This window comes from Peromyscus eremicus, chromosome 3, assembly GCF_949786415.1.
Source record: "Peromyscus eremicus chromosome 3, PerEre_H2_v1, whole genome shotgun sequence".
NCBI lineage: Eukaryota > Metazoa > Chordata > Mammalia > Rodentia > Cricetidae > Peromyscus > Peromyscus eremicus.
The window spans coordinates 9,993,202-10,007,984 of NC_081418.1; the positions used below are offsets into that span (position 1 = coordinate 9,993,202).

The 14,783-nt window shown below is 36.5% G+C and overlaps 1 protein-coding gene across 1 annotated transcript in view; it reads right to left on the bottom strand.

The window, feature by feature from the left end:
* Nucleotides 1-5,837: 5,837 nt before the first annotated feature.
* The window catches only part of Sema3d (semaphorin 3D), a 107,632-nt gene continuing 98,686 nt past the window's right edge, over nucleotides 5,838-14,783 (bottom strand). The window contains exons 11-12 of the mRNA XM_059256451.1: nucleotides 13,311-13,450; nucleotides 5,838-6,573 (exon numbers count right to left, since the gene is read on the bottom strand). Coding sequence (XP_059112434.1) covers nucleotides 6,136-6,573; nucleotides 13,311-13,450 — 578 coding nt within the window. The 3' untranslated portion in view covers nucleotides 5,838-6,135. The remainder of the gene's footprint in view (nucleotides 6,574-13,310; nucleotides 13,451-14,783) is intronic.

Below are 14,783 nucleotides of genomic sequence, written 5' to 3' on the forward strand. Positions count from 1 at the left end.
TGAATCATAAGGAGAAAGCAATATGGAATTCTTTTTTAAGAAAATATTAATCTGAAAAACCATTTAAAGACCTTTAACAAGACACAGATATGTTTCTTCACCCTTTGAGTTACATAAAGAGCATGGATTGTTTTATATTTACTATGTGAACCAAAGAGAAGTGATTCTGCTCTTAATATCAGCCTTGAATCTAGAACCGGCCCACTCATCTTTGTGGTTCTTACAGCTTATTAAACGTGTAGTCCTGGGTTCTTCCCACCTCAAGCATTCCGTAACAATAGGATGGTACTTAGGAAAAGACCTCATCCTGGGTCTGGATCCCTGAGGCCACTGAGGTCCCAACTGATGCGTGTTTAAAATAGCCAGGTGTCAGAAGGAAATTTTGAGTTGAAAGAATAACTCAAGCTGCAAGGTTGTGTTTCCAAAACCACAGCTGCAATTACAAGCATTCCGAAGTAAGCTTCCTTCCTCTTTCCCTTTTCTGGAACATTCTAGAATTTACGGTAGAGGTTTTTGTACTTTTATTGATCTTTTTACCTCTTATCTACCATTTATCTGTTCATCTTCCTATTACAGATATAATCTACTTTCTATTATGAGCTATTTGAATACATAGAATTGTGTTCAGACTAGATTTTTACCCAATAGCCAATGTAGTCAAGTTTCAACATTTTACTGTGTTGAATTTAGATATTTTTAAAGAATTTAAATGTTACTGAAAATGTTATAGCTTCCCATATTCTCATCCTCCGCTTTGCATCTTAGTGGAAACTCTGGCTTGAATTAAGTGCTTAACTTCACCAGAAATGTTTTATGTTTACTACTTACATATGAATATTTACATGTGAGTGTAAATATTCATAAGCAGTATCATTTGCTTTTTTAAACTTGATAAATATTGTAAAATTCTGTTTGCATTCCTGAAATGTTTGAGTTCCTTTCCTTTGAAGTTATGTTTCTGAGACCTTTCTGTTGATACACACAGCACATCTTATTTAAACGCCTGTATCCATTCTGAGACAGAATTTCAATTTATGTGTTCTGCTTGACGTGAGCATCTAGATTGTTCTCTCCTTGTTCTTATAATTAATCCTGCAGTATACATTCTTGACAATATCTACCAATCATTCTCCCACATGGAGAAAGTTTCCCCAAGTTATATATGACTTGAAGAAATTTGATTCTTAGATTATGTGCATTTTCATCCATGAACACTACCTAATCATTCTTCAGGATGTGTGTTAAAACCAATGTATACTAGTATATCTGTATAAGCTTCTGTATTCCTAAAAGGACACTTTATTTATAACTCTGTCTTCTGGGTAAGGGTTTCTCAATGAGTTATGCCATGCAATACGAGTAGCAGGTGGTCTGACAAAGGCTTCCCATTCTCAACTTAATAATTCATTCTTGATTCTTCTTGCTAGAAAATATGCAAACATCTTCGTGTTTCAGTCACCACTTCATTTTCTCAGTCATTACCCTTGTGTTTTATTCACAGCAGTGATTTGTGCCTGATTTTGGACCTGGAATTCTGTTACATAGAAAAGTTCCCTTCCATCTCAATTCAGCTTAGAGGCTAAAATTCTAACCCCAAATTGATGGTATTATGAAGTAGGAAACTCTGGGAAGTGGTTAACTCGTGAGTATAGAGTCCTGAAAACTGAATGTGGGCCTTTTTAAAAGTAGACCAAAGAGTTTGTTTGCCTCTTCCATCCCATGACAACACAATGGGGAGGCAACGTGGCCCTGGCCAGCCACAGAAACTACCAGTACCTTGAATGTCATGGACACCCACCCCCAACCACTGAGGAAAACATGCTGATGCTGACAAGCTGCCTCATTTACGGTAGTTTGTTACATACAGACTACGTCAAAGGTCTTACAAATTAGTTGTTACTATTAACTTCTTTGAAGTTTTTCAGGACCATCACAAAAACTTACAGCTTTCCACATAGTATCTCTAGATGTTTGTGGAAATACTGAACTATCATGTACTTGCAAAAGTAAAATATAATTTCTGAGTATGCCAAGTTGGAAACAAATCTGAGAAGCTATAATAAGGCCTCATCTTAACTTCTTTAAAAAAATTATACTAATATATATCCATATTGACTCATAGATGAATAGTTTAAACTTTGACTTAGGAGATAGCAGTTACTTCTGGTAATTTTACTACCCTCAGAAAATAATCTAAATTAGATCACAATAAAGCTTACATAGCTGTGTCAAATGGGAGAGATGCTTTTTGTTGTTTCACAAATGAAATTATTGCATACTTACAATAAAAAATATCTATTGAAAACCTTTAGGAATATCTTATTTTATTTTGTTTAGTTCAATTTACTATAGAAAATTTGCTTGCCATATTTAAAGTTAAAACAAAAGAAAAATTTCATACATACAACACTGTTTATAATAATAGAAAAAACACTGAAGCTCATGTTTTATTACAATACAAACAAAATATACATTTAACAATTTTAATTATGTTATACTACAAGACTACATTTTTAAAAGTAGAATGATTCATCATTGACTGCTACCACTGACAATGTTAGAATTAAAATTAACTGTGGATTCTGACAAGTTTTTTTTTCTTTCCCAAAAAGTTATGTTTAAACTTTTCACAAATAATTTACATCACAAAGTAATTAAGCAAGAGTTACAAAACCTGTACATTCTTCTGTACCTAAATTTTTGATTTTTCAGAATCTCGGAATTTTAAATCTTATGCCTTTTTAACCTCACATACAAACTGAAAATTGTAATATTGTGATCATCTACTATGAGAAAATATATATTTCTATTAAAAAATCCATCCCCCCAAAGGCTTTTCAGTTAAAACACACTGTGACAAATGAGACACTACAAATGTGAGAAATGCGGCTACAAATGTCACTCTCTGAGGAGAGGAGACTCCTGACTTCACTCATTTGTCTAGGGAAATGTGGGAGACACAATATATATATATATATATATATATATATATATATATATATATATATTTTTTTTTTAAATCAATGTTTCCTGAGTGGTCTCGTTTAATTTAATTTTATTTTTTTCATGTGAATGAAATGACACTAGGTGTCCTGGGAACTCGGGCTTGGTTGTGTTATTCCAGCAAGCAGTCCCTCTTGCTACCTTCTAACTGAAGCCACTGAGTAGGAATAGCATGTAATAATATACGAAGAGTCAAGTTATAGAACAAAGAGAAGCTCCAAATATGTGACCAGATCATGGCAGCATTGTGTGAGGAAGTTTTCCTTTGAACAAAAGATGCTGGAATTTGAATGATACCTGGAGACTTGCTGTGGCTTCTGCGAATTGCTCATTTTTCCTATGACTACTTAGCATTTTTTAGATAATTTGACTGTGTCTTCTGAAATGTTTACTCAATCATGTGAATGTAGTATTTTGAGTTCACTGGGAAAGAAAAAAGAAAGAAGAATTTTACATAAATTGATTATTTAGATTATCCATTTCTAAACAAACTCTTAAAATTCCCAATAAATTAAATGCAAATGAATGCAGATGGACACAATGCCGTTTAGCAGCACAAATGACTGGAATACCAATTCAGCAAAATACACACAAGAAAGTTAAAGATGTATATTGAAGACTAAGAAAAATATAAAAAAATGAATAAGTATTTTAGAATCTCTTCTGAGAGATCTGGTGTTTTTGAATATTTGAAACTTTGAGCAATATTCTGCTTTTTCTTTATTTCAGTATACAGAGTCTGCTCATCTTCAGTGCTAAGGAGATAAACACTGCATTTGTCAATTAGGAGTATTCACACTTTTCTAAGTGTTCTGAACAAGTAATAAAGTGTGGATTAGGTATAATTTGTGTTTTAAAATACATGCAAACCTTAGTCCCCACTTTTATTATGTAACCTTATTTTACTAATAGTTTTTATAATATATTTTATTCACCATTAGTAGTTTTATATTCAAAGCAGCCAGAATTTTATTTAAACCTAGGGCATAAAATTGATTTACAGAATGTTGATAGAAAAAAAATTACATTTGAACTAAGTAATTAGAAAATGGTTTAGATATTCTTATCTAGATAAAATTAATGTTCAGAAGTCAATACAAATATTAGAACCTTGTGTAAGTTTTCAACGCCATCCATATTTGAATATTACGTTTTGAGACACAGCTATTTGAAAGTATTTTTTAAGTGAAACATGCCTCCTTGGACTTGCTTTGAGATTCCTGCAAGTTTGTGAGTTTGCAAACAGATGAGGCCCCTTGTGTGTCCAACCATGACACAAGTATTTATATATATTTCTTCTGGAGATGCAATTCATTCTGGTTCACTTATTAAAATAGTTCCTTCACTTTTCCTTTTCCTTAGGGTTAAGCATCTACAGATATTCATTATTGTACTCGACCCCACAGATGAGTGTGATGCCTTTGAGACAGGTCCCCAATGCAGATGAGATGAATGTAAGATCCTGATGCTACACAGAATGAAGAGATTGACTCTGTAACACTGGTTTTTAATCACACAGGCTTCACACAGACTGCTTTCAGAGCGTGTAGAATGCATGAGAAACAAGCAACGTCTGATGGTTTTCTAAAAAGCTGCATTCTTTGTGAGGAAGTGACTAATTGTTCATTTCACACTATAAAGAGTGTGAAAAGGGCCCAACAGAGAAAGGCTAAGGGCTTTGTGCTGGAGAAAGGAAAGGTGAGTTCTGTGGAGACCGGAGACCAGCAGGAAAGCACTGTTCAGAGGGAAAGTGGAATTTGAAGCATGCTAAGGAAACACAAATGGTATTTATGTTAATTCTGTTTGTTTTCTCTTCCTGTGGCAGACTTACTTGTTGTAAAACTGCTAAAACAATGCTGCTTGAACTACAATGTATCACCTTGGAAATTCAGAACATTTGTGTAAAGAAAAGGATGTCAAAGAGTTAATTTAACCCTTCCCGTCATCAAAGGTTTGCACTTATCCATTCATTCAACAAATATATAGCCCCACTCCCCACCTTGGTCATCTACTTAATTATCTCTGTATGTATTACATATTGTTTTCTCCTATATAGTCAACTATAATCAAATAAAGATGTAAATGCAAACAATATACATAATATGATAAATACTTAGAAAAAAGAGAACACAGAAATATATTGGTTATAAATAAAATATTGCCATCCCATAATTCTTTACAAATTTTACTTTCACATGAGCTTTTGCTAACAGTTTGTTCTATCAGGATTGTTTTTGGCTGACACATTACAAATTAGGAGATAGTTATGTTCCAGTGGAAACAGTTCCCTTACATTCTATCTAGTTTGTGCGTGGTTCCCTTCCTTCTCGTGCAATACAAGTTTTCCCCAGAATTCATGGCTGTCCTTCTACCCATCTCCTAAGTCCCAGCTGAGAGACGGTGCACATCATACCACTCTCACTATATCAAAATATTTCCGCATGTTATTAAAACAGGAATTGTGCATTCTGTATTCTAGAATACACCACTAAGCAGCAGATTCTATCTGTGAACCCATTTCTCTTGACCAATCACAAGGAACCTCGTTGGGAGCATTAATAGCCTCTCATAAAATAACTGCTGAGTTGCACTAGATGTAGCCTGTGGCCTGAAAGAAGGAACACACCTTTCTAAATTCTCATACCTGGCTCTAAGTGTGGACTCATGGCTCCTTGAGAAAGTTCCTATTATTAACATAAGCTGTTTTAATTTCTGCCTTTCCTCAAATCCCTTTAAGGTCACCAGTTCTATAAAGAAATGATTTAGCTGCTTATAAGAATATAGCCAACTGCATGATAAACTCCATGTTTAATGGACATGCTTGAGGAAAAGGCACCTTCCGTTGGACCTGGAGATGTTAATTTAGCTTACTTCTATTTGTGACATTAAATTCAAAACATAAAACATTTATAAATGTAAGGCTCCTATTCTGAGGACAGTTCTTGACTTTACTGACACAAGTTTTGCTCTCAAAAGCTGGTTTAGATGAATTTATATCTACCATAGACAGTCTTACTCAGTATATCATTCTGTGCCTTAATGAGACTCCATGGAAGGCATGTACGAATTGCCATGAGGGATGTACAAAACAAGACAGTATTTTGCAGGCAGGTAAATAATTTTCTCTTTAAATTAAATAGAGAATTCTGTAGCCACGGCTGTGTGGGGCTCGTCCAGGTCTCTGTGATGGCGTCGATTCCGTTTCTTCTTTATTTCCTGCATGTGCTTCCACTTTGGGCCTCCCTTGTTGCGCTGTCTCCGCTTCTCCCTGTACCACATCTGTTCACAGTACTGGTCCAGGCTGAAGTTTGGGCTGCTAAGGATTTGGATGTAGTCTTTGTATCTCAACCGTGACTCAGCCAATAGATCCTTGACCTGCCCCTCCTGGTGCTCTGCCCTCTGGGTATTTTCCATCTGTTCATTCTCAATGACATTCAAAGTCAGCTTCACTACGGTGTGGATGAAAGTGTGCTCCTGTGCTTTGCAGTAATACATCCCAGAGTCCTTCTTCTGCAAGCTTCGAATCAGTAGCCCATAGTCCGTTTTGATGATCCTTTCATCAGGTTTCAACTGTAGGTTGAAAAAAAAAATGTAGGTAATAAATTAGAAACAGAGAGCCACAAGCAAATGAAAACAGACCACATAGTTTTAGTTAGATGAACCTAAAAGATATATTCTTCAACTTTCTGTCATCAAACATAACATTGTCAGCCATAGTTGAAGATGGAAAAAAAATCAGCTGAAGAAATAGTCCCCAATGCATACCCGGAATTCCCTACATTTGTATCTTATTAAGTCTAAATGAACTTTGAAACATATTTAGTTTTCCTCTCCAGTGTAGAAATAAGAATGAAATGCTGTGAGAAACAACGAAGCAAAAGTGAAGTTATCCAGCAGCCTGTGTGACTATTTCAGATGGAAGTCAATGGCCAAAGATCATGAACAGTTAGTTTCCAGGGAAGTTTACGAATAGTCACTGTTAAGAAGAAGAACTCAGAGTGTGTACTAGCTGTGATAGAGAGGACAGTGATATGGCTCTGCTCTCCACATATCACCAAATCAATGATCTGCATAGTCTGTGAAAACGAGAAGCTGAATTGGAAAAACAGGGCTAAGGCTTTGGACATCAGAGCTGTAACTGAGCAGGCCTGTACTGAGAAAGCTAGCATTATTTAAAGCTAATTTCCCTATCACTGTTGACTTGTACAAGTGATCCTTTGGACTGCCGCATGTGTGGAAATTTTTGCCATAGCTGGGAAGACTCTGTCTAACATGGTAATGTGACTGAAAGTGTGAGAAAGGACAAGGAGTAAAGTGAACCTCCCCTGAAATGTGACGCTCAGCTCTTTGCAGCAGTGACACGGAGAGACAATCCAAGTGGTAAGTTTGCCTGGCTCACAAACGGAGCGAATAATGAGCTATCTTCAACATAGCAGGGGCATGTTTACCAACACAAGGGCCTTGCTTAGAGGTGGAGTGTTGCTGCGTGGCTAGGCCTGAAGCAGAACAGCAACACAACAAGGACACCTGGAAGACTGCCCAGCGTACACATCTGTCCCGGAATTGGAGACTTCTCGCTGATGGAAATGAAAGGGGCATAAAGACAGCTAAATTAAATTTACTCACAGTGGGTGGACTCTACTTCACATTCTTATGTGAAAAGTATGTAGGAAAAAATCTCTCTTATTCTGGAAATATGAGAAAAGGGAAAGAAACATCTTTGGCTACCAGCCCAGTTAACTAACAAGTATGTGGCAAACCACCCTCGGTGCCAGAGAAGTGCAGCTGGCGGGGAACCAGTTGAGGCCAAAGGCAGGTCACAGCTCAGATCCTTGGTTAATGAGGCTGAATGGTCTCCAGGCCTGCCTTGCTCTGCCCTCAGTCCACACCATCAGGCTTGGCTTGGTTGCTTGTTTTGCGTCCTTTCCTTAGACCATTTGTTGAGCTCGATGTACCTTTTTCTCCCACTGGCTACAATCAAAAAGCCAAGGCATCTTAAAATGCTATTGTAATACAAACTCACCTTAAATTAATTTATATTCTCAAATCGCAGGAGCGTCTGCCTAAAATAAACATGTATGTGTACTTGTAGACTTCTAAAGGGACACTGTTGAACAAGAACAGCAGTCTCATATTTAACACAGAACATACATGCCTTCCTTTTAAATAATGTTATTGTAATTGTTTAAAAAGTATAAATACATCTGATCTCAAAATACTGGCTCTATAAATTAGATGCTGGTTTCTTGTCTGATCGGCTCCTTCTATGATTGATTGAGTCTACCCAGTGTTCTCCCACCCACCAGTTTCTGAGTAGCACATGGTAAATTTGGAAGTTAAAATGTGAGGCATCAGCAGCATGATAGCTGCCGTGTTGTATGGAAGGTTTTATTTCTGCAGTTTCTGCAGTTCCCTTCATCAAAGACGCCTGAGGCCAGCAGCACGACACGTGGCTAGCTGCAGTTCTAGCGCAGCTCTACATCTCACAGATGCCTCTGAGCTCTCTATCTGCCTGTTGCTCAGGCTACATTCAATGTGACCTTTAGACACGGTCACAGTGCCGGCTCGGCGCTTTCTCTTGTTTTCTTTAATCCTCAACAGGAAGAAATTATGACTGCAGCTTCATGTGTGATGGGCAACACCCCATCATGGCTTTGTCCTTCTCTTTCTGCATCCTGCTGATGACGCTCTTGTCCTGAGGCCGAGTTCCCTTGCCTCCTTTTCATGTTAGCTAAATCCGTATGGGACTGTGCATTGCATAAACACCTGGCATTTCCTTCCTAGGACGTGATCCTTCACCTTCTTTTTCCTTCCATGGAATACTTTATCTCTTCTTTGGTTTTTTTTTTTTCCCCAACAGTCATAAAATGTGCTTTAAAATTTTTGAGCTACATGAGTTTACCTAAGGTCTATCAGGTTGTTCAATGAATTTTTATTTATTTTTCCAAAATTTCAAAATATAGCTTTAGTGCAGTGGAATCTAATAAATCAGATTTTGATTTCACACATTTAGAGGATTCTTACAACTTACAGATAAAAATCTGTGACCCAGGAGTTAAGTAGTTGATTAGCATTTGACTGCTTTCCATCATTTCTCTGTAATGCTTCCATTGTGTGCTGGGACAAGCACACACCCTCAGCCTACAGCTCACAGTGAAGCGGCAGTGGAGACAACTGGGAAAGTTGAGCTCCTCTCAGAGAAATCATTTCTGGCCACTGATTCCAACTCATGCAATTTTCTCCACTTTAGAAGTGCTAAAGCCAAAACTTCCCTAACCTGAAGAACCCAGCCCGTTCTTCAATGGGAGCCAGCTATCCATTTACCTAGTGTGACAACGATTGTACGCGTGGCACTGTTAAATGGAGTCTTCAGTGAAAGGTGATTCATTTCAAATGAGACGGAAGAGACATGAGGAAAGTCATTTAGATACTAAATAGCAGGTGAAGACGAGAGGTGCTTTATTCTTTATTAAGAGCAGCTGGAAGGCCTAAAGCATTCCTCATGTCTTAGAAGAAACTACAGCTTCAGGAATACTCCTTTCTCCAGAAAAGAGAAAGTATTACCAGAGGGAAATAGTATCAAACAAGGAAAAATGCTCTCATTATGAAAAATATGAACGTCTATAAACCTGTTGTAAAAAATGTGTTGTATTTAAGGTTAAATACTGACTACTTTTCTAATTTAATATGGGAGGAAGCAAAAACACTATAAGAAAAAAATTAAATGTGTATTTTAGGCTTTTCCAATTATGCTTGCATAATGCTACATAATGAAACAATTATTAATATAATAAAAAAGCAATAATAATTTTTAGGCAAAAAGCAAAAGGAAAAATATTACTACAGTAACTGGCTCATTCTTTTAAGAAATGAAACTTATATATTTATATATAACTGTTGAATAATTGTTTATTTTGAATAATTGTAAACATAAAAATATAAGGTGTAAGTATAAATAGTTTGGAGATTATTATTGTGTGAGAAGTTTCTAAGCAGAATAGTTAGAAAACTATGTACTTAGAAATAGGTTGATTTGCCTATATTAAATAGAACACTTTAGTAGAAAAATTAAAAACTGAAAGAAACAAAAGATATACAATTAAGTTACTTAGAATGTGTTACTATTACATTATTGATTTCTGTGAGGAAAGTATTTTTAAGTGAATCTGCTACCTCTGCTACCCACTACCCAAACGATGGAAGCCTAAGATATTCCCCACCTTCCCCCCAAAAAATGAGTGGAAACACACAGCTAAGAAATATGAGAACATTTGCTCACACGTGCTGTTATTAAAGGAAGTAAATTTTAACACATTTGTGTGTGTGTGTGTGTGTGTGTGTGTGTTTCCAAATTGTTAAATGTTTCTTAAATCTTAAATACAGTAACACTTGTTCTGTGAGGAGCATCTGCCTCGATGGTGACAATGATGGGCAAGCAAATAGTATAGTGGCCAACGTCTCCAACATTCTTATTTTCAGGAGTTTGTCCTAACTAAATAGAAAAGTAAATATTTAGATATAAAGGGATTCCTTTTTATTATCAGAAAACATTAGCGATTTTAAGAGTTTCCGTTGGTTACTGTGGACTCTGTTGGATGAAAGAGAGACAAAGGCGTGGTGTTTACCACCAACAGGAGGAAGCTCAAAAATCCTCCCAGGGCAATGATGAGTACTGGAACTGAATAAACCCAAAATATCACTCATGCTTATCTGCACTAAGTGGTCTCACGGTCCTTTGTATGTTATTGCAAGTTTAAAACCATTTATTTGCTTTCATAACAAAAAGAACGAAAGGAAAACAGAGACCTACAGATGGAAAATGCAGATACTGGAAGATGCTTTTAAAACTTTCAACTCCACCAAGAAAAAACAGTATGGCAAATGACATGAAGGATCACTTCTTTTCTTCGTTAAAATTATCCCCAAAGTTCAACAGAAGCTCGGGGACTGCCAATTAACTTGCTAGCTATAGCATAAACACCATCAGTTTCAAGACCAGCGTTCTAAGAAAGTCAGCAGATAACTGACTCATGACCTCCTCAAAGTACCCAGCTGCGACGTGGCTCGGTGAGGAAATCGGCTCCTCCTGGTACAGAATAACCTGGTGACAGCAACTGTAGCCCAGGAGACAACGGTCCATCCCCGGGGCTTTTTATGAGCAAAGGAAAGATTCCAAGTGGCGACCTTAGAGTGAGGAACAGAGGGCATCCTGCAGGGCAACATGCTTCAAGTGCAGCCGGGATATTGCTCTGTTCCTCAACTCAGGAAGCAGCACTGCGGGGCCTGGACAACGGGAAACTGCCATTTGCAAAGCCAGATGAAAAAAGCAGTTGAAGCATTGCAGGGAACATACTCTTCAGCAAAATTCAATAAATGCATTATTTCTGCTCCATTGAAATTCATGGAGCATGGTACCATCATGATATGTGATATAGTGCTGTAAGGTACATTAAAACAACACATAGAGATTTCAGAAAAATGAAGAATCCGGTATCCACAGTAGGAGGAATAAAGACCTCAAGCAGTACTGTACTTTTCATTCTAAAGGTCAGATATAATTTGCAATGGAGGACAAATAACTCTCTAAGTAATTATATTTAATAAAAAGAAAAATCACACCCCATTAGCTACAAAATCTAAAAGTAGCTTCAACTCACATAAAATTAAAATATAAAATGTAACTAAATTAAATATGTTTCTTAAAATATAGACAGCATTCAATATTTCTTGAATAAAGAGAAAAGGGCTTGTATTTTGAAGAATAATCATTACTATATCAGATAATAGTTCAATATAGATTAGAAAAATAGAAAGATAGGACAGACATAAAATAAATGTTGAACGTGTATATTCCCTGCCTAAGTTAGAATTTATGGTTAATGATGTCAAGGTTTATTGATAATGTGACATCATGGAGAATAGAGTCAACAGACATAAGCAAATTTCCAGTTTCGTGTATTTATGTAGTAAACTTCAGCCAACAGAAAGAAAAGTGATGACTATTCTTTTATTTTTTTCTGCTAATTTTCTTACCACAGACTTGTGATTGCAATATGTTCTGAATATTTGAGGGCAGTTATGTCAGGTCCACCAGGGCCTCAGGAGCATCTTTGAACTCTGAAAATATCTATTCTGAGTTCTGCATTCAATCTTCCACTCACCAGTGTCTCTTATGTAACATGAGAACTGTAAATTCTAATAAAATATCAGATTCTTCAGCATCTTTTACTTATGTGTATATGTATGGCCATGAGTGTATGCCAGGCCACAGAAGTCAGGGAGGGTGTTGGACGTTCGATTCCTTTGAACTGAGTTACAGTCAGTTATGAGCCATCCAGTGTGGGTACTGAGAACTGAATCTGGGCCTTTTGGAAGAGCTGCCAATTCTCTTAACCATTCAATCATCTCTCAAGCCCTTTTTCTTGCTTCTTTTTATTCATTAATAATAAACATAACAACAATCAATTCTACAATATAGCCTTTTCCTCATAATATTGACAATATTAATCTAATATTTCTGACTGCCTAAAATAATCTCATTAAATTCTGTAACATATATGACTTATCTATGTCGTAAAATGTTTATAACATATTTCAATCTCGCCGGGCGGTGGTGGTGCACGCCTTTAATCCCAGCACTCGGGAGGCAGAGGCAGGCGGATCTCTGTGAGTTCGAGGCCAGCCTGGTCTACAGAGTGAGTTCCAGGAAAGGCGCAAAGCTACACAGAGAAACCCTGTCTCGAAAAACCAAAAAAAAAAAAAAAAAAACATATTTCAATCTCAACTCTATGTTAATAAAATTAACAGGAAAAAAAGAATAAAGATTATTTTTCTCTCCATTTACTTAAGAATTAAAACATTAAAAAAACTGAAAATCTGCATATGTCCAAATACTTATCCAATTTCCTCTTATGATACAATATAATAGAAATAGATATTTCTGGAAAGATTTCATTTTGTGACCTAGATTAAACTCAATAGTACCTAAAATTTAGTGATGTTAATATGGTTATAAAAATATTGTGTTCTCATCTATAATCAGAAATTGTCTTGAAATTCTTTAAGAAATAAAATTTGAAAGAAAAAATTCATGTGACTATATTTTAAAAATATGTATCAATGCTACATTTGCATGCAATTGGCCTGTTCTTACCCCCAAACAATTGTAACCTCTGTTGTTAGGATGAACTCTACTCCTTTCACCTAACAGCGAGGAGAGTGCTCTGTGGCACTCAAGGCTGTGCAACTAGCAGAAGGAATAGCTTGACTTCAGTCTGACAACAGCATCCTTGCTGATGCTCGCTTACCTCCTCACGATGCTCATCTCCTGGCCGCTGGATGTACCACTTAACAGAGGCTTGCTGGGATTTAGGCATACACTCCAGAAAGGTTGAATTAAATTCAATTCCGAAAATCACCTTTTCATCAGCTGTTTCATGACTAATGCCTAGAAAGCAAACATAGCTTTGGAGATTAACCTTGGCCTGATTTTAAAAGCAATGGGAAAATAGACTGATTGAGAACAGATGTCACCAGGGAAGAAACTTACACATTATTAAAGAGAAAGGAAATTCATGCTATAATACTGTTACCTGAGAATCAGTACTGTCCAACAGAGTGATGTTTAAACTACACCTGTATCATCATTTTAAGCTTTATTGCCATATTACAATTATGTCAAAAAAATAACAATTTACAATATGTAACTCTTAATATTGTATCTCTTCATTAAATAACTTTTTATGTCTTTCAATGTTTTAAGGTCATACTGTTGTTTGTTTAACTTTTTTTTTTTTTTTTGGTTTTTTGAGACAGGGTTTCTCTGTGTAGCTTTGCGCCTTTCCTGGTACTCGCTTTGGAGACCAGGCTGGCCTTGAACTCACAGAGATCCGCCTGGCTCTGCCTCCCAAGTGATGGCATTAAAGGCATGCGCCACCACTGCCCGGAAAAAAATTTTTTCATTTTAATTTTATGTGTATTCGTGTTTTGCTTGCCTGTATGCATACATGCATACAATACCCACAGAGGCCAAAAGAAGGTGGCAGATCACTCAGGGCTGAAATTACAAATAGTTGTTAGCTGCTAAGTGAGTGCTGAGAATTTATCTAGAAGAGAAGCCAGTGCGTTTTACTGTTAAGTCATTCCCTTCAGACCCATCAATTTATTTGAGAAGAGACAGAAGGACAGACAGACACAGAGAGAGAGAGAGAGAGAGAGAGAGAGAGAGAGAGAGAGAGAGAGAGAGAGAGTTAACTTAAATTGGTACACAGAGTTGAGCAGATAATATTTAGAAATTTTGATGTCTGCAATCAGGGAAACAAGCAGACTAGTCCAAGCATGATGAAATTGTGTGACATGAGCAAGGTTGATGGTCTGACTGGGAATGGAGACCTTGTCTATATTGTCTACCATTTTGGTTTTGGAGATACTCTTTACCTAATATGTATTTAGTATAAGTCAGTTAATAAGATCCTAAGGAGTAGGTTCTCAGATATTTTATTAATCCAGCTACCCTATCTAAAATACATTCTATCCAGAGTACTAAAAGGTTGTGTCCCATATGGTATATAAAATCTGTAGTTCAAATTAATCAAGGAGACATAATGATGACTGCACAGCCTGGCTCAAACGTGAATTTTTCCATCATGTATCCAGATACTTCATTCTACAAATGAACCAATTTAGTATTTCAGGCATCAGCAAAGGACTAAAGGTTATGAACCCAGGAGAATCCCAAAGTAAAGCACACAAAACAACTAACATAAATATTGGAGAGAAAA